Below are 20,843 nucleotides of genomic sequence, written 5' to 3'. Positions count from 1 at the left end.
CTTAAATCTTCTTGCAAACTCTCCAATCACCTCGATTAACTATTATTCTACCCAATTTTACATCACCAGCAAACAACTGAATATTTTCTTTCAGGTTATTTCCTATATCATTTATGTACAAATTAAACAGCAATGAACCTTGTGGCACACCACTAGTCACCTGTTTTTGCCTTAATTCTGCCTCTCCATATACCACTTTTTGATAACTGTCCAGCAGCCACCCTCTTATCCATTTAACCAGTGTCATTTCCATTTGTTTTAATTTGTGTAACAGTGTTCCATGTTACACAAATTTTGCAAAGGCATTCTATCAAATGCCTTTGCAAAATCCAGCAAAATTATCATGTAGCCATTTCCTTTATCCAACTCAGCTGTTACTCTATTATAAAAAGTTAGTAAATTACTAAGGCATGACCGACCCTTCACAAAGCCAGATTCATCCTCATACAGTATGATATTTTTATCTACTCATTCTTGAATTCTCTTTTTTTACCAATTTTTTAGTACTTTTACCACCAAGCCTGAGATACTGATTCGTCTATAATTTGCTACTAAAGTCTTAGAACCTCCCTTATACAGAGGAATAATTTTGTCCTCTTTCTACTCCCTTGGAACTCTACCAGAGCTGAGACTTAAATTAACCAGTTTAGTCAAAGGCATTGCCACTTTCCTTGCACATTCTCACAAAACCCTAGCCGTTTGTTAAAGGAATGTTCAGCTGAATTGGCTAGGCCTTTCACACATTTGTATAACTTGAGTCTCAGCTCAGGAATGATACCACAGGAATGGAAGGAATGTATGATAGTTCCATTGTACAATGGTGGTGCAAAAACTGATGTGTCTAATTACCGACCTATTAGTATCTCTGGTGTGGTAATGAAGATTTTAGGGAAGTTGGTAAGAGCTCACATACAGAAATGGGTAGACAAGCATTGTATCTCCACGTCTGGGCCTGGTATCTTTTTTATTTTTCTGCTGGTATATTTTTCTACCAGGCAGAATGCCTGGTATCTCCACGTCTGGGCCTGCCTCCCACTGAAGAGACCTCAATAAAGGTCGAAACTAGTCTGGATAGTGGCCCTCCCCTTAATGCATAACATTTACATATCCCCAAGGAGATATGGTTTGCATTATGGGAGATACTGAGATAGGAGTGATGTTAGCTTGCTCCACCTTTGCAACGAGTTGCCTGGTGTTGTACTACCTTACCCCAGTCCTGAAGATACTTTCAGGTGCAAACTTTGTTTGCTCACACTTGGATAAAGGATTAAACTAAATTTATTATAGTCTAACCAAGTGATTAACCTTAAGTAATTATCCCTCAGAAGGTGTATAGATTGTTTCCTTCCTGCCATGTGATCTTTCTTCCTTCCAGTCTATATCTCCATTGTTGAAGTCCCCCCCCCCCCATAATAATCATTTGACCTGTACTAATTTGGTGATGCCTGTCTTCCAGATTATTTGTGGAACCACCTGGCCTATAGCAACAACCAACTGTATATTTTGTCTTACTGGCCTTAATCTCATACCAGATTGCTGCAAATGAATAGCCACCCTTCTGCCTATCTCCTATTCTTTTTGGTTACAATTCATCGGCTATCATCAGCAGTACTCCTCCTCCCATCCTGTCTTTTCTATCTTCCCTGAAAATACCAAACCTTTCACATTCAGTCCCTGTAACCACATCATCTGGTGTTAGCCAAGTATTAGTAATGCCTATAACTTTTGTTGAGGTTGCACTAACCAATGCCAAAAACTCCTCCCTTTTGTTCCTGATACTTCTGGCATTGGCAACATCCTTTTATTCCCCCCCCCCCACCTTTACTTTCTGAATTGACTACCCTATATTCAATATTTTGCTCGAGAGACTAGATTCCTCACTTGGTCATTCTCAAGCATGCTCGCTACATGGGTGCCTTCACACAAACTCACTTGCTTCCACCCTAATTGCTTATGTTTCCCTGAATTTGCACATCAGCATGCTCAGTGAACAAAGCTCTCTCCAGTCACCTAGCACCAAAACCATTCAGATGCAGTCCATCTGCTCTGTACAAATCCTTGTTTCTGTGAAACAGAGCACAGATCCACAAATCTACATCATTCCTTTGGCACAATCTATAGACTCATTGGTTATCAATGCCCTTCTCCTCAGTTCACTTCTGTCATAGTGTGGTAGGAGACTTATGATCTTCACCTTCTTGCTCTTCAGTTTTGCCTCTTCTAACAACTCCTTTACATCTTGCCTCTCAAATCATTGATACCAACCAAGACAATCATTTCCTTTGACTTACCTTTTTGCATCTGGATGGCATGGCTAAAATCGTGAATTTTTGCTCCTCGGAAACACGATTTTGTCATACTTTCGTTAAGTACTCCCCTGATTATTGCCATAAATAATTTTATTCTTAACTTGTTTTTCTTGTTTGTTTGGTTGATCTTCATTATTATTCTTTGGGATCACCTGCTTCTTTTTTCAGCCCTTCTTAATTCTTGTAGCTTCTGCAGTTTTTCAATTTCGTGCTTTGTCCTATGAAGGATAACATTTAAGCACACTATTTCTTTATTGATATCCATTTTGTTCTCCCCTATGGCCACATGTTCGACATTATTAACATCATTTTCCACCTTATCGTTGGTATTTGTTGTGTTCTCGTCACCTAACAGACACTCACTTTCAAAACACTTAATAAATACTCTCTCTCCTGTTTCAATTTCCTTCCACATATTCTTTAATTTTCTTGACGATTTTATTTCGCATACACTGCATTGAATAACATCCTGCAAATTCAAATCACCAGACAGCGTGGTCTTTGCCACCATTGTTCATCGCATTGGTACCATGCTGATAATATCACAATAAAAATGTTACAAATATACTAATACTCTAAAAGCATGAAAATTTACAACTAATATGCTATAATACTATTTTCTGTACAAAAGCACAGATGGATAGATGTTGCATCCCAATAAATTTTACAAGCGATCAGAAGACATGACTGCTGCTTGTACAAGACATAAGTGTTTCTGTATTGAGCTCTTTCAAAGTCAAATTTACATTTGTTAATAGTTATTTTGCAATTATTTTTTTATGTGAATCCTATCCATGGAAGATTGTAAGTACATTAATACATGTAGATGAGGTAAGGGTTAGATAATCCAAGAATCCTCCTCTAGAGACTAGACATGGAATTTTTTCAAGCCACTTCAGGCCTTCATTCAGCAGGTTGTTGGTTTTGCATTGGTCAGTGGAATTTATCTGCCACCTAAGGACATTACTAAACATCCAAGTTCATCATGTAATTCAAACTCACAGCTCATTGATTGGAGAGCAAATATGCTGCCTACTTGGCCAACCAGTCTGGCAAATTATTGCATTCGTCATGCTGGCTGGAAATGAAGCTGGAATGTTTGCTTCAAGATAAGCTGAATATTTTATTTTGGAATGCTTTCATACACTTGTTTAAACATTTGATACTAGGCAGGAATTTTCAATGGAGTGGGAAATGAAAGTCTTCATGCCAACAAGAATAGTTTCTGTAACTTGATTTCAGCTGGATTTTAATTGGAAGATTGAAAAGTCTAGCCACATAAATTAAGAGTAGAGATTCCAGTGGTTATCCCACTTGGTGCACTTGTAATATCAGAAGATGAAGTGACTGACCACTTTGCCTATGTAATTTTACATTGTCGAAATGAAGCTTTATGGCTCTTCCTTTAGTAATTACTTTTTTGCACCGAACGAGAGTTCACTTACGAAAAATGCATTTCTCTGACATTTCAATTTCCTTAGTATTGAATGACAGTTTTTGCTCTCTTAAGGTTTCTGCCTGGTCTCTGAAGAGAACCAACCAGTTCGAAACAGCTGTCAGGCCAGTGAGACCTTTATCAAATGCACTAATAAAAGGCGAATATATGGATGCTTTGGCAGCACCCATGTCTTTTAAGTAGTGCAAGTAAAGCAACTTGGGGATGCCGAGGATTGTGTTCTCGGGTCTACTTTATGAAACTTTCATAGTTTCCACAAACATTCGGCTTTGAAATAATGTTGGATCTAGTATCCACTGTGCCTATGTATTTTATTTTCTTGGTTTAACCACAATGATAGTATAATTATGTCTTTCTTTTCATTGTTGATGTTGGTGAAAAGTTGACAGTAGGAATATGCATAAGAAGGTGGAACAATTCAATCATATACATAGATTGACAGGATTAGGTGCCACCTGATCAGAAAGCCTTATGTGCTGCTGCTGTCACATCTGGTTGTATGTACCATCTAAACTCATCATCATCATGCGTATCAAGGATTTAGGCCTAGCATGGCCTGTTCCAGCCTTAGAAGTCATTGTTGAATTGTTTAAGAGGTCATCCTGGTTTTCTTTTTCCTAATGGCTTGTACTTTAAGGCTTGTTTTGGTAATCTTTCTGTTTTCATTCTTTGAACGTGTTTCATCCTTTTATGTTTATATTTTTTAATTTTTTCTATTACTGGTTCTTGGTTTAATTCTTTCATAATTTCTTCGTTTCTTTTGTGATCAAATAGAGTATACTTTGTAGTTTTTCTCATAAACTTCTCATAAATTTCAGCTGTTATTAATCTTTGTTTGTCTTTTTGTTTTATTGTCCAGATTTCGCTTCCATACATTAAGATTGGTAGGGCTAATGTATTGTATACTTTTAGTCTGGTTTGTTTTTGAACTAGGTTTGGTTTAAATATAGAGTTAATTACACCTGTTATTTTTAAATATTTTGCAATTTTTATGTTTATATCTTTTTCATTTTCATATGTGATCATACATTCTAGGTAATTCACCTGTTCTAAGATCTTGTTATCTATTACTATTTTAGTTCTTGCTGGATCTTGTCCTTTAAAGGCCATAGTTTTTGATAGATCTAAAATAGCTTTCTGTAAGTTATCTTCAGAATTTGTAATTATTATTTGGTCGTCGGCAAAAAGGAAAGTGTTTAAGTTCACTGTAGGAGAAAGTTTTAATACCTTGATGTAAATTTTTATTCCATTTTATTATTATTTCATTTAAGTAAATATTAAAAAGAGTTGCTGAGAGGGGACATCCCTGTTGGACCCCTTGGTTTTTCTCTCTCGTATATGATAGCTCATGATTTAATCTTATTTGTATTTGATTATTTTCATATATACTTGTGATAGTTATTTGTCTTTCTTTTAATATCTTAAATAATGTTTCTTCTAACTTCTAAACTGAAGTTAGAAGTCACCATCTAAACTGACTTGCAAAAACTGCTTTAGTTCTGTGCCCACAAATGGTGAAAGTTCTAGGTCTCTAGAATCTCTTCCGTTTGCAGGATGCTTCATCAGTAACCCAGAAGAGCATCACTCATGCTGCATGAAAAAAAAGGGTGGGGGGGATAGAAGCCAGGAACCTTCCTCTGGAGACTTAATATGGCATTAACTACGTACCTTCTGCAAATCAAGGAAGTGATGTTTTGCCATTGATTGAGGTTTTGCCATGTGATGAGGTCCATATCTTGATATGACTACAACTTACTGTGCTCAGATATGGTTTCCTGTGGTGCAGAGAATCTAGTGGTGGCATGTAACCAAGTTAGTATTACATTTGTGAATTGCAAATTTGGTTAACTGGGAAACAAAAGGATATGATAGAAACTGAAGGGATTTTATGAACTAAATGTAGGAGAAAATTTTCAATAAATAACCAAGGGAGAAAGAAGCATCGCTGGAAATTGATGAGGGTAGTTAGCAAGGATGCAGTGACCATTTTTTTTTATTATTTATTTTTATTAGGAGTTTTCAATAAATGGAATAGGTTGCTAGAGAGTATGTTGAGGACATTGCACTGTGAATGAATTCAAGGAGAGGCATAGTACAAGCAGTGTGGGTCTCTGATGAGGCCTAGGTCCCCATGGGAGATCCCAGAATAATAATAAATTTACGTAATCATCCTAAAGCTTGAAGACACCTAACTGGGAGGGAATCTTTATGTAGGCTATAGGGAGAACAAACTGGAGCATCTGATCCAGTGTCTAAACCTCGCTTTCTTGTGGGATGGGGGGTGTCCTCGTTACTAAGTATTCACTTGCATGCTGAATGAGGATGGGCAATTTTGGACTTAGCTGACCAAATTGTATTCGGTATTGGCTGAATCTTCATTCACATTATGATGGTGCAGTACAAGAGAGAGATGATATTGGATTGTTACTAGTTATGCAATGTCCCTCTGTTTTTTAATCACAGACAGGGATACACAGTAAAATCAGTTACAGGAACAATGTCAATAGAATCAAATATTGATAGCAACCATCCGTATAAGAAGTATCAATGGAAAAGAGGTTGAGCTAGTAGAAAAATTACAGAATTACCTTGTCAACCATAATTGTGTTACTAAAAAGACTAAGCAGAATGAGATTAAACTTTCTATGAAATTATATGCTTGTTATTATTCCTTTATTCGAGTGGAAGCAAACAAACTTTGTACGTGAAGTATCTTTACAACTGGGCTAATTGTATATGTAAAGGCTAATGACTTTACATCAGTTGCCTTGGTATCCCATAATGCAAAGTACCCCCTTCATACATGTCCAAAAAGGGATTGTGCTTCGTGTCTAAATTACAGTTGCACCTTTTGGTTTCTTGCCAAGTCATAACTTTTGTCCAACACAGCTACGAGGGTGGTCTGAAAAGTTCTCGCATTTTTTTTTTCTAAGTTGGTACATCTGTTATAAGCATCCATTTGAAATTTCAAGTCATTCTGTCAAGTAGTTTGTTTTATATAGCTGTCTGAAGCAAAAATATTGTCTGTATTCCCTTGAAATGGATAAAATTGAGTATTATGCAGGATCAGGTGCACGATATGGTATTGGATGACCGGCGAGTCAAGGTGCGTGAAATTACTGAGACTATAGGCATTTCAAAAGAATGTGTAGGATATATTTTGCATGAACAATTGCCAATGAAAAAGCTTTGTGCAAGATGGGTGCTGTGCTTGCTCACAGCAGATCAAAAATGCACTCGCATGAAAATCTCTGAACAGTGCTTGGAGCATTTTAATAAGAATAAAACTGATTTTGTGTGTCGATTTATTATTATGGATGGGACTTGGATTCACCATTACACACCAGAATCCAAACAGCAGTCAAAACAGAAAACAGGAGCTGGTTGTTCAGCGCCAAAAAGACAAAGTCGGTTCCATCAGCAGGAAAGGTCATGGCATCGATGTTTTGCGATGCTAAAGGCATTTTGGTTTATTAATTATCTTGAAAAGGGTAAAACAATAACTGGGGAATATTATTCCGATCTTTTCACCAGACTACATGAAAATATTCGTGAGAAAAGACCCGGTTTGCAGAAAAAAAAAAATCATCTTTCATCAGGACAATGCACCTGCCCACAAATGTGTTTTGGCTATGGGAAAATTAAGGGATCTGCACTATAAATTGTTGGAACACCCACCCTATTCCCCAGATTTGGCTCCCTCTGACTTCTGTCTCTTCCCAAAACTAAAACTCTTCCTCGCTGGTCAGCATTTTTCTTCGAATCAAGAGGTGATTGCAGCTGTAGAGGGGTATTTTGCAGGTTTTACTGAGAACCACTACAGGGATGGGATAATGGCGCTGGAGCATTGCTGGAATAAATGTATTAGTCTTAAGGGAGATTATGTTGAAAAATAAAAATAATTTTGAAGTTATAAATTTGTTTTTTCATTGTTAGGCTGAGAACTTTTCAGACCATTTTACTACCTGTGTTTGCATCCAGATGGTTCTATTGCATCGTCATCATCCACAGAAAAACGACTTCCTCACTTAATACTTTTTCTCAAATGAATGAATAGCTGATTTTGGTAAATGTCCCTGAACCATTCCAGACACCTGTCACTCAATTTCCCCTTCATCCTTTTACCAGAAAGTGATCAGAAAAAATTTGTCCAAATTAGACATCAAAAAGTTCTCTGGGTTCTGATGGCATTTGTCTAGTTCTTCCAGTTGTCCTGAAGATTTGCATGCCACAGTTGACTCCTGTTCTATGTTTTCCCTTTTTATGCTCTTATTCCACTGGTATCTATCCTACATCCTGGAAATTAGCCCATATACAACCCATTTCTAAGAAGGGTAATAAATCCTTACCAGACTACTGTCCAATTTCACTTGCTTCACTTCTCTCCAAAGCAATGAAGGGAACCATTACTGGGTTGAAGGTACTAATAAATGACTGCCATTGTGGATTCTGCCAGTGCTGATCAACATAGGATTTACTTACCCTTGTATATTGAGTAAGCTCTCATTATTTGGTTTGCTCCATTCTGCAACTGGATTGCAAGCTTTCTGTCTGGACAAATATTGTGCATGGTGGTGGACAGTTCCTTATTTTCTAACTATTCAACTAATTCTGGAGTCCCTCGAGCTTCTGTCCTCTCACCTGCTCTCTTCCTTCTGTATATCAATGACCTGCTCCAGTTGACTATCATTTGAATATGCTGTTTTCTCTTTGCTTCTCCTTCTCACTCGACAAACCTTGTACTGTAGGTTATAGTGCTTTGTATAGTGCAAGATTTGTCAAGTGCATATCTAAACTCATGCAAACCTGAATTCTAATTTTTATTCTTGATGAGTCATTGACCTTAAGTGATTCATATAGTCGATGATTTTGATCCTGTTATTGGAAAAAAGTTTCCTATATATGTGATCTAGAGAATCTTTATTTTGGCATCATTTTGCTGTGTTATTTTGGCATCATTTTGCTGTGTTTTTTTCTCGTGGAAAACATTCTTACAAATGTTGAGAATACTTGTGTACATGGACACTTAATACACTGGTGTCCCAAACATAAGGACAACCACTATTTCTGAAGATTATAACTGCAAATTCAGATGAATCAGCTTGTGGCAATTTGTATGAGTGACAATTTTAAGTAGTAAGCGAGTACACATTCAAATTTTTGAATCTTGTGCAAAAAGGGTCACGTGGTAGCATTCAACAGTATAAAAGGCAAAAGGTACACTAAGTGAATTGTGTTTGAAGGAAGCTGTTTTTGTGAAGGAATAAAATTGCAAACTTAAATGTCTTGCAATGTCTCTCAAAGACATCATTTAGATGATTTCATGGACATCATTTAGATGATTTCATGCAGGGAAGAATTATTGGAAATTTTGAAGAAGGCTGCAGAATTATCTAGCAATTGCATCCTGCCTCTTGGCAGCGTTTCATACTAACGGAACGTGTTCCAGATGTTTGCTAAGAGGTCTCCTTTTGAAGCATATAAAGCATGTTTTCAGTGGTCTTCTATCCATAAAAATTGAACAAGACACAAATGGGCTAATTTACTCTTTATAGATGCAGGTAAGGCTAAAATGATTCCAGATTCCAGATGACATTGGATCTGGCATGAAAAGTGGTACTGCTTACCAGTGGGAGAATGTTCCTGAAAGGGATAGATATGGCAGTGCTTGGGGTCATGGGTGGGGAGGCATTATGCTTAATGGACACACTGAGCTACAACTACTGGAAAAAGAGTATGACTGGTGAACAATATTGCAATGAAGTTCTTCAATGTCACGTTCTGTTTGATTGTTCTGTAGGCAAAGAATTCATTTTTATTGATGACAGTGCCACACCACATCATACATAAGCAGTGGAGATACTTATAGAGACTGAGGATATTAATAGAATCGAGTGGCTAGTGCACTCTCCAGATCTCAACCCCATAGAACATGTTTGGTAAACAATAAGGAGATATACATTGCTGCTCAAAATTTCCCTCTAGCAAGCAAACAAGGCCTTATCTTTGCTCTGAAGTAGGACTGGTTTGCCTCAAGAACTCATAAATCATTTGGTGCTAAGTATGATGTTGTGAGAGCTGCATCGCAGTTCAGGGTGGACTTATTCTATACTGAAATGTCTCTCCACATAGTTGTTTAATCTAAGTCTCAACTCTGGTAAGGTTCCAAGGGAGTGGAAAGAGTAAAATATTTCCATTACATAAAGATGGCTCCAAGTCAGAATAGAGGACTTTTTTTAGCATTGGTCAGCTCAACTTTCCCAAAAAGTATTGGCATAAGCGAGATTTGATTGTCAGAGAATAATTTAGTTATAGGGATAGAATGTAATGCATACTGTATTTTCAGATGAGATAGATGAAATAGGGCAGTAGGAGGGGTTTTATTAATGATAGCTGAAGAACTTCAACAACACAAATAGAAGTTAAGGAACATTGTAGATCTGATGGAAATGGTTCATTTGTGGCTGTCTAGTGTGAGATAGAGGCCAGGAGGACAAAATATATTGTTGATTGCTGCTATAGACCTGGGAGTCCAGAAGAAAATGTAGATAACATGCATCAGCAGATTAGTACAGTAAATGCAGGCCAAGCAATTATCACGGGAGACTTCAACTATGGTGATATAGATTGAAAGGAGGAAAAGGCACATGGCAAAATGAAAATGTAATTTATACAGTTACTAAGGGATAATTACCTGAAACAGCATGTGATGTAAGGGCTAGGGGTTTGAGAGTGTTGGATCTAGCATAAGAAGATCTATCTATAACTGCTGTAGCAACTTCTGATCAGGGAAAGTGACCATGCAATCTTGGCCTGGGAGGTTGCTCAACATGTAGAAATTTCTGTCAAGAAAGGATTTATACAGAACTACAAAGCTGGCGATTATGACAAACTTAGGAGGCAACTTGGAGCAGTGTTATTCCATGTAGTTTCTTATGTCATTAGTGCATAGGGAATTGTCAAGGATTGTTTGAGCGAGGCAGTATCAGAGTGCATACCCACAGTCAGGAGGATAAACTGAGTGGGGATTAAGTGGATGACTAACAGTATAAAGCAGGACTGCAAAAGAAGAAAGGAAGGAATATAGTCATCCCTCGACTTATGTCAGGGTCCATCAGGCAGGACGTAAGTTGATACATTAAATGAACAGAGTTATAGGGGTTAGTGACTTAACAGTAATAAGTATACTGTCATTTTAATTTTTAAATGTTATTATAAAACTGTGCTGTGCATTACTGCTACTATTAAACAGGAGAATAATCGCCCAAATATTCTTCCACAATCACATCTTCATTACCTTCTCTATGTGAAGGACAAGTCTGCAGCCCTTCTGGTGTAACCTCTTTTTTTTTGATGAAAATGTCCAATGTGCTTTTCTTATACCTCTTCTTCTTTTTATGATAAATTTGTTTATAGCAAGCAAATGCATCATGTATTTTCTTTTCTACTAATAAGTAGCGTTCGACATTGGGGTCAATGTCTTCAGTCGTTTTGAGAATATCGTTTACTGCAGAGAACATTTCTGCAAGACCCTTTACTGTGAATTGTTTAACTACCTCTTCTCGTTTCCCTTTTTCCTCCCTTTTCTCATTCTTCCTCTTCTGCAACACGTTCTTCCAATTTGACCAATTCTTCTTTGGTCAACTCTTCAAGGGCACTTCCTATGAGTTGAACTGTCATCATCATTCACTTAGAAATTCAGGTTGTTTGCTAGGCCCACTATTTCTTTACTCAATTTACAAAGGTTTCCATTTTTTTTTTTTTTTTCAAAACTTCCAAAATCATGCACAAACCTTTTTAATGTCTTTTTTCATATGCCCTTCATACATTGAGAGATCACTTCATCCCAAACTTCAGCAATATTTTTAATTATATGAGAGTTTGGTCATTTCCTTCATTAGCAGAAATGGCTTGTGAAAAAGTTCTCCTTAGATAATAAACCTTAAACACTGCTAGAACTCCCTGATCCATCGGTTGGATCAATGAAGTATTGTTTGGAAGGAAAAACATGAACTTGAACTTGGTGAAGATCACCAGCATAGGACATGACCTGGAGCATTATCTAGAATTAATAAAATTTTAAATTCTACATTTTCTTTCACACAGCAGCTTTCCATTTCACTCGCATAATAACAGTTGATTAAGGCATCCACAAACAATTTTTGAATCATCCACAACTTCTTATATCTCCGTTAATGAACTGGAAGAGTATGCTTCATAATGTTTTTGAAGGCTCGTTTCTCAAGCAGATTCTCACTGTGCCATATCACAAATGGTTTCGGTTTATATCCAGCCACATTACCACCTAACAGAATCATAACATGGCCTTTAAGAGCTTTGAAACCAGGCACAGATTTTAGCTTTTTTGTGGATGAATGTCTGCTCGGGCATTTTTTTCCGAAACAAGGAGATCTCATCCATATTAAATATTTGCTATGGCAAATAACTTTCCTCCATAATAATTTTATAAAATTTCTCCACAAACAGCCTTCTCATCAGAACTTTCAGATTCACCATATATTTTCACATTATGCAGTGCAAAACACTGCTTGAATCTCATGAACCAACCAGAAGAAATATTGAATTCATAGTCGTAATTGGGTCCTGCTTTCTCCTTCAACATGTTGAAGAGACTTAATGCCTTAGCAGTTATGGTCATGGTGCTAAGAGGTATGTGCTTTTGGTTCAGGTCCTCTATGCATGATGGAAGTAGCTTTTCCAATCACTGATAGGATCTTGTCGTTGCTTCGTCACTGTCGTTGAACTTGCAACTTTGTTTCAAGATCAATCGCTTGCCTCTTTTTCTGTGATTCTTCACTAGGTTTTTTAATTGGGCATGTAGGGGCCATGTTGTACAAAATATCTTGAAATATTTAACAATAAATACACAACATATTTTTCAAACACAAAATCAACAGAGGAACTGTTGAAGCCAAGTGCCGACTGCCGAGGGAGGTTGCCGCTGAATGTGCTGTTGCCACTGCATTGTTGCTAAATAAAAACCTTCTTACTTTATGCTCGCTTGCGTCTTGTTCGAAAGTATAGTCGAAAATATTATTTATTCTATTATGGGATCATGGACATAACTCGAGGGATGATCAGGGTGATCAGCAGGATGAACAACAGGGTGATCAGCATTCCCATGAGCAGTATAAAGCACTGGCAAGATGTATGGTAAGGAAGGCTAAATCAGATTTCGAGAGAATTAGCTAAGCAGGCCAAGGTAAATCCAGAAGAGTTTTTTGCTGTGTTGCAAGTAAGAGAAAGAATGAATGATTATGGAAAGATTAACTTTACTCAATGCTGATGGTAGGAAAGTGACAGAAGCAGAAGAAATAGTTCAGTTACTAAGTGATTACTTTGCAAGGGTATATCATCCAGATGGTGACTTTGCAGGTACTGAGGTGACAGAGCATGATCTGAGTATTGAGGTAGATGAACTGGAGATACTCCGTATATTGAAAAATATTAATGTGAATATAGCAGTGGGCCTGGATGGTATGTTTGCTTGTCTTCTACGAGAATGTGCAAGTGAACTGGCAGTGCCTCTGATGAAGTTGTTTAATCCAAGTCTCAGCTCTGGCAAGGTTCCAAATAGGATTTGTCGGTTTTTAAAAACTGTTTTTTTTGGATAAATTTTGTAAAATTCGAAAACCGGTTTTTAAATTTAAAAAACAGGTTTAGATGTTAGAATTAATATGTAAAAATTAATTATTTAATTAAAAACATTAACATTTTGACTTGAAACTGACGTATATGTTACAAGTGAGGAATCGGAAGATGATCTAGAGTGTGAAGATGACTATGGCGAGGAATTTTTAAATTCTCTTGATGTAGATAACAACTGTGAATTCCTTCTGTTGTCTGACAGTTACAATCAATTTCCCAAATTAGAAAAATTTGCAAATGTTTTAGAAAATCTCCCGTGAGAGATAGCATCCTTCAGAATTATGTAAAACAAGAAAAAGGAAAGGAATTAAGTTTGATTCTTGACTGCCAAACAAGATGGAATAGTTTAGAGGCCATGGTTGAAAGATTTATAACATTAAAAGAATGTGCTGTTGTAGCTTTGAATGATATTGGTGCTTCTCATATGTGGAATGAAGCTCAATATCCTAAAATCATGGAGCTTCTTAAAGTGTTGGGATCAGTACGTCTAGCAGCTGAGGCCTTAGGGTGGTGAGATGTCAATTTATTAACAAGTGAAGGCATATTTGAATTTCTGTTAAATGAACTAAAAAATTTAAAGACTGAAATTAGTTCCAAATTATTAAATGCTTTAGAAGTACAAATTTAAGAAAGAAGACAATTTGGATCGGTAACCCTTTTGCTTTTTGCAAAATCCACAAAACATTTCACCAAAGAAATCTAGTGTATTTCCACTAGCTTCGAAACTTGATATTATTAAGTTATCTGGAAAAATATTGTCTAGAATGTATCCAAATTCTTGTATGGAAACAGATTCCAATGATGAATATATCGGAGATGGAGAACTATTAATCATGGCAATGCTCTAAAAGAAGCCATGGAAAAATCAATTCATAGGTTTCTTGAGTAACCTGAAGAAATAATATCAAATTCGAACACACTGAAGGCTGAATTTTCAGTATTTGAGGCAACCAATAAAAGAACAAAGAATTTAGATTTATTATTTGTTGCCCAGAAAACGATAAAACCAGTGAGAGAGTATTTTCTCTTTCAGGCAATTTTGTATCTAGAATAAGAACAAGATTAAATAATCGTTCAGTGGACATTTTATGTTTTTTGAAGTCATATTTCCTGAAGATAAACACTAAATGAAATAAAAATTTATAATTTATATTTTGTACAGATTTTAGTTATTTTAGGGTTTTTTTTAAATTTGGATTTGTATGGAGTATGTTTTATTTTGTTATATTGGATTGTAGTTCCATAAATATTTAAAAAATTTTCAGTTTATTTAATAAGTATAAATATTGTTTACTGTTTTAATTATATATATATATATATATATATATATATATTTTATTTTTTGTAAAAATTCGAAAACTGGTTGGTTTAACCGGTTTTTTGGAAATACTGGAATTTGAAAACTGTTTTTTTTTTTCAAAAGTCAGTTTTTGTATAAACCCTAGTTCCAAGGGAGTAAGATAGTTCCATTACATAAAGTTAGATCCAAGACAAGTATCAAATTACAGACCACTTAGTATCTCTGGAGTGGTAGTTAAAGGATTGAAAAAGTTGGTTAAAGTAAAATTCAGGATATTATACTTTATGAGGGCAGCATGCCTTTTGTAAAATGTAGGTCTTGCCTCAGTAATTTATTCACATTTTCTAATAAAGTGACAGCAGATTTGAATAAAGGAAATGGGTACTCCAGGACTTTGTACACCAAAGTGCTGGACTTTGCAAAGGCATTTTGATAGAATGCTGTGTGGAAAACTATTACATGAGTTGGAGCAAATGGGAATGGATGTGAGGTTGGTGGCATGGATAGGGGGATGGTTGATAGACAGAGGGTGGTGTATGGTGGAGTGGAATCAAGCAAATGAGGGTAACTAGTGGAGTGCCCCAGGGCTCTGTACTAGGACCACTACTCTTTAATTTGTATATTAATGATACTGACCCTCTATAGCTCAGTCAGTATAGACGAAGCTCTTTGGTCAGAAAGACCATGGACGGGAATTGAACCTAGATGAGTTAACCGGTCTCATAAAGAGGCGGAAAGTTTTTTTCTCCTGGTAACTTGGTTTTTTCATCCCTCAAAACAGGCAAACCGGTCCCTTGAACACACACACACGGCTACAATCATAAAATACTTATGGCAAGGAAGGTAACGGGAAACCAACTTGCATCATATCTCCCTAGTAATCAGTTGCAACCCTCTCAAAGATAGGAGGCCACAAGATTTGGATTAATCATATAGCAGGAGATTTGAAAGGGGGGACATTCAGTTGTTTACCGATGATGCAGAACTAGGGAGGGCAATAATTGATAAAGGTGAAGTAGATATCTAACAAGATTATTTAAATAAATTGGTGGGTAGAGGTCAATCATTGTCAATTTAGTGTTGTAAAATGCAAGGTAATGCACTTTGGGATGAAAAGATTACACACTTCGTACCATATTAATGGTACTAGTTTACAGGAGATTGATGAAGCTAGAGATCTGGGGGTGATGGTGGATAGAGATTTGAAATTTAGAGGACATATTGCAAGAGTTTGCAAAATAGTTCAGAGGATTACTTAGATGCTGAAAAGCATATTGATTAGTAAAAATACGGAGTTATCCCTCTTTATTAGGCTATTATTCGGCCTCATGTTGACCACTGCATATATTTGGTCACCTACATTTCTTGGGGATCAGGAGGTGGTTGAGAAGATTCAGAAATGAGTGACCAGGCTGGTGACAGGTCTGTGGAATGTTCCCTATAAGGATAGATTGAGGGTGTTTGGGTTGCAGAGTTTAGCTGACAGGTGGAGGAGAGGGGATATGATAGAAACTTGTAAGTTACTATAAGGATACTATAAGATTAACACAAGAAATTTTCAATACATGGGGAGTAGGGGGAAAACAAGGGATCACACTTGGAAGCTGTCCAAGAGTGAGGTTAGTAAGGGTGTGTGAACTGGGTTTCTTTCTTTGAGAGTAGTGAATGAGTGGAATGGATTGCCAAAGTTGGTCGTGAGTGCCCCAACTGTGAATAGGTTTAAGGAGATATATAATAGGTGATGGATAGAGTGGGTCTCCTGCAATAAGTCTTTTGACCCCATGGAGTGCCCATATAAATAATAATAATAATAGTTTTTTGTAAGCACTGTACATTAATTCCTTAACTGTGTCTTTAGGAAATTCGTAACTTTTGCCAAAAACATGTTGCAATTTAATTTGTATGAAATTTATAACACATTTTTTGTGTAATATAATTTATTAGCATGCTGGTAATAAATTTGGCTGTAGTCCTGAAAATTTTTTCATATACAGGTAAAAATGTAGTTCATCCTTAAGTTTTGGACATAAGGATAAACTGTTTCCACAGGCATATATTTCATTGCACAAAACTAAAACTTCCTTACATTTACATAAGACATAAGAAACAACTGGAAGACTGAGAAGTTATTAGTGTACTGTAGAACTTGTGAAACCATAAAACTTAGAAACCATTGGCATTTGGTTTATCAAATTGTTCTTTATCAGTTGTCCATTAAATCAGTTTTATGGAATTGGAAAGAATGCTAGTGATTTAGAGCACATGTTTTGATTTAAAACATTTCTGGTGGTACTCTTAGTATTTATCAATATATTTTTAACCACCTACACAACTATATGGATGTAATATATCAAAATTTATGTTCTTATCTTTGTTATTCTAATAGTATTCAGGTCAATGGGCATTTTGCACGCATGTATTTAATGATGTGTAAACGCATCACCGCTAGAATGGTGGTTAAGTTGTAGGTCATAATCTATTAGCCTTGTGATCTGTAAACATACATATACTTTTGCTTTTTTATATTTTCCACAGGAAAAAAAAATAACTTTCTTATGCTGAAATCTCTTAGAGAAAAATATTGTATCAAGGTTTTACTGATGGAAGTCTCTTACTTGCATAGTAAATCTACCAATGAAATGTATTTGGAGCGAGGGGACATATGGATGAGAGTTCTGGACAATCAATAAGGAGATGACTGACTGATTGCATTTGAAATGTGGTGCTTGAGAAAAATGGATCGTATCAGCTGGACTGAAAGATTGAGCAATGAAGAGGTTTTTAAATGATTCAAGGTGAAAAGAGACTATATGGCTAGTAATCAAAGAAGAAAAATAGTGTTTGCAGGACATTTGATGAGGGTTCTTCTGGAGAGCTCCCCAGAATAGTATTGCAGGGGATGGTGGAGGGAGGAAGATCCCGACTGCAATGGAAAGACAACATCAAAGACTGGACGGGCAACAGTCTTACAGAAGCAAAAGATAGAGAGGAATGGAAGAGGATTGTTCATCAGCTGCAATGCAACCTTCTTAAAAAGAGGAGGCCACAGGATTAGATTCAATCCTGTGGCTAGTAATCAAAGAAGAAAAATAGTGTTTGCAGGACATTTGATGAGGGTTCTTCTGGAGAGCTCCCCAGAATAGTATTGCAGGGGATGGTGGAGGGAGGAAGATCCCGACTGCAATGGAAAGACAACATCAAAGACTGGACGGACAACAGTCTTACAGAAGCAAAAGATAGAGAGGAATGGAAGAGGATTGTTCATCAGCTGCAATGCAACCTTCTTAAAAAGAGGAGGCCACAGGATTAGATTAGAAATGCATCTGAAAAAAATATTCTGAAAAAAAAAACAACATATATAGTTTAGAATTTGAAAAGGACATCTCTGTAGCTAAATAGTTTTGCTAGTTTTGTTATCTTTTTTATTAACTGACATAGAGCTTGAGTTTTTCCTCATGAAGCAAGCAAGCAAACCTTCGAAACACATTAATATAATGCAATATCTGCCATTGTCAATTGGCAGCAGATGGCTAAGATTAGCTTAAGCCAAATCTAAATTCACATGCAAAGTAAAGTTAATAAATGGGGAACAAGTGACAGGAAAAGATTACTTCTAGAAGTATCTTCAGATGTAATCATCTTGAATCACTTTTTTTATTATACAGAATTTTTTTTGTTTTAACTTTTATAACTTTTAAAAACTATATTTAAGTTATTTGAAATGTTACACTTTAAACATTATTGAATGGGCTTTTTATTTAAACCTTCCATCAATATACTCAATTGATAATTTTTTACTTTTCAGAGCGTGTCTACCATTGTTTATGCTACTTCTACTTTAAGTTCTTTGGATTTTCTTTTAATCCATTCTAGTGTAGCTTCTTGGTTTATCTTTCTTCATCAGTCTATATGGTCCAGTAAAACGTAAACACTCATACAATGATGCAGTAAGTTATTTCAAGTTCATTAAATAACTGATTAAATATTGAAAGTTAAATGAAATTGTTATGAAAAGTATGTTACACTAACCTTACTCATAAAGTTATTGAATATTATTTATATAGAAGTAATTTATTTCATGTTGATTTCTATATGTAATAAACCATTTCATATTTTATGCTTTTGACTTGCAATTCTCTGCATTGAGAATTTAAGTCAAGTAAGATTTCAATTTGTGAAAAGGTGAAGATAGGAATGATTTTATGTTCATTATTATGAGGCTGTGTATATATCTCAGTGGATGTGGTGTTTGCACACCACAGCGCTTGACCACATGAAGGAAGATTTGCTTTCAAATCTAGTCGGCAACTGGATGAAATTTTTCTAAACCTTTTTTCCACCGGTTCCCGAGTTAGTCGATCTCTGGCATGGGCAAGCGGGTTTTTTTCTCCCAGAAACTCAGGTTTATCATCCCTTAAACTCGAGAAAATCGACCATAGAATCCACATTATTTGGGACTTTAAATATATTGTGTTAGGGACCACGAGATGGTGGCACTTGTTGAGCCATCTCTCTTCACTGCGTGCCACTTAATTAGTGATAACCTTGGGCCAGCTATCTTTGATTGGGTACCAGTGGAGATTGAACTGCCCACTCAATCTCCAAAAGTTAGATAGGGCTAAAACGGTCTCGCCTACTCCCTATATGAGAATAAAAAGGTGTTAGCTGATTTTTTTTTATAATAGTATAATTTCTAATATCAAAATAATTTAATTTACTAGCTGGTATATGTTCTTGAAAAATTATTAATTATTCCTTGTGATAAACTGAAGACTGTGTTAGAGCACGTTTTCCAGTTAAGTCTCTTTTTAAGATCCTCAGTTTTACACCTACTTCCCATTTTCATAATAGGAAGTAGGTGACTACTTCTGTCATTTCACAGTACTACTATCTGATAAAGTAACAACTATAAACAGATGAATTCTTTTCACAGGCATTTCATCTTTTTGCTATGGTTTTATGCGATTTAAGCACATTTTCAATGAATTTGTGTTTAAATACATAAATAATGTAGACAAAAAGAATATTTTATTCCAGATTATGCAGGAAACATTTAACGAATTGTCTCATCTTTTAATTAATGAATGGATTTCTATGATGACATGAAAGTGGTGGATTCATATGGTTATTTGCAAGCAGTTGTCCATAACAGACATTACTGATAACAATTTTATACACCCCTCATTTTATTTATTTATATATATATATATTATTATTATTATTATTATTATTATTTGATACCTCCAGGGAGTCCAGAGACTCAAGGGAGAGTGTGCCAACAGCATCAAAACGATTGATTCCCTTCCAACTACTAACCATGCTCCAATTTGCTTAACTTTTTATGTGAGCCATTTGTAGCAGAGGCTCTACCAATCGACCAACCTTTATATATCAGGTAGTTCTAACGTTACGAATTTTTGGATCGGAATTTTTATTTTAGATTGTGCGCAGCGAAGGCAATTAGGGGCATGTACAGGGAAGTACGCAATATGTAAGTACGTAATGGTCAGTTAGAACAATCCTCAGTCACCACGAACCTTGGCGACATGTGTGTGTTATTTGTAGTTTTCTTCAATTACACCTGATTTTTTTATTTTGTTTTCTTTTTAACTATAACCCTTTCACATTCTCAACAATGTCAAAAAGATGCCTTTTTCTGTTCATGCCCATAATCTTTCTCAGGACTCTCATATCTGCAGTCTCTAGTCTTTGGTCAAGTGTTTTATTTCTAACCCCAGCTCTCAGATCCATAAATTAAAATTGGCTTGAGCACTGTGTTGTTTACAGCTAATTTATGTTTTCACTAATTTCTCTCTTATTCCATATAAATTTATTCAGTTGACTTAATACCATACCAGCTTGCTTGATTCTGTTGTTTATTTCCAAATTTAATTTACCATCTTCACTAAAAATCATGTCTAAGTAGCTTACTTGGTCTATAGCTTCTCCATTCACAATAGTTGATATTTTAAATGCTTTTGCCTATTTTCATTGTCTTTGTCTTGTTATTGCTGATCTCCATACCATATCTATCACAACAGTTATTCAATTTAGTCAGGGAATCTTGCAGACTTGTAGCAGATTTATTTGGAAGTATAACATTATCCAC

General features: G+C 35.9%; 1 protein-coding gene across 5 annotated transcripts in view; it reads left to right on the top strand.

Annotated features, from left to right (window-relative positions):
* LOC150107782 (eukaryotic translation initiation factor 4 gamma 3-like) overlaps nucleotides 1–20,843 on the top strand; it is a 949,069-nt gene that overhangs the window by 14,924 nt on the left and 913,302 nt on the right. For all 5 annotated transcript variants that reach the window (XM_090392049.1, XM_090392050.1, XM_090392046.1 and 2 more), the window contains exon 2: nucleotides 18,540–18,681. In XM_090392049.1, the coding sequence (XP_090248175.1) occupies nucleotides 18,674–18,681 (8 nt within the window). In that variant the 5' untranslated portion in view covers nucleotides 18,540–18,673. The remainder of the gene's footprint in view (nucleotides 1–18,539; nucleotides 18,682–20,843) is intronic.

Source organism: Typopeltis vanoorti, chromosome 4 (genome assembly GCF_054136105.1).
Source record: "Typopeltis vanoorti isolate ZY-2024b chromosome 4, IOZ_Tvanoo_1.0, whole genome shotgun sequence".
In the NCBI taxonomy this organism is placed as follows: domain Eukaryota; kingdom Metazoa; phylum Arthropoda; class Arachnida; order Uropygi; family Thelyphonidae; genus Typopeltis; species Typopeltis vanoorti.
The sequence above is the reverse complement of the archived record's forward strand: the minus strand, read 5'-3'. Positions and strand labels throughout refer to the sequence as shown.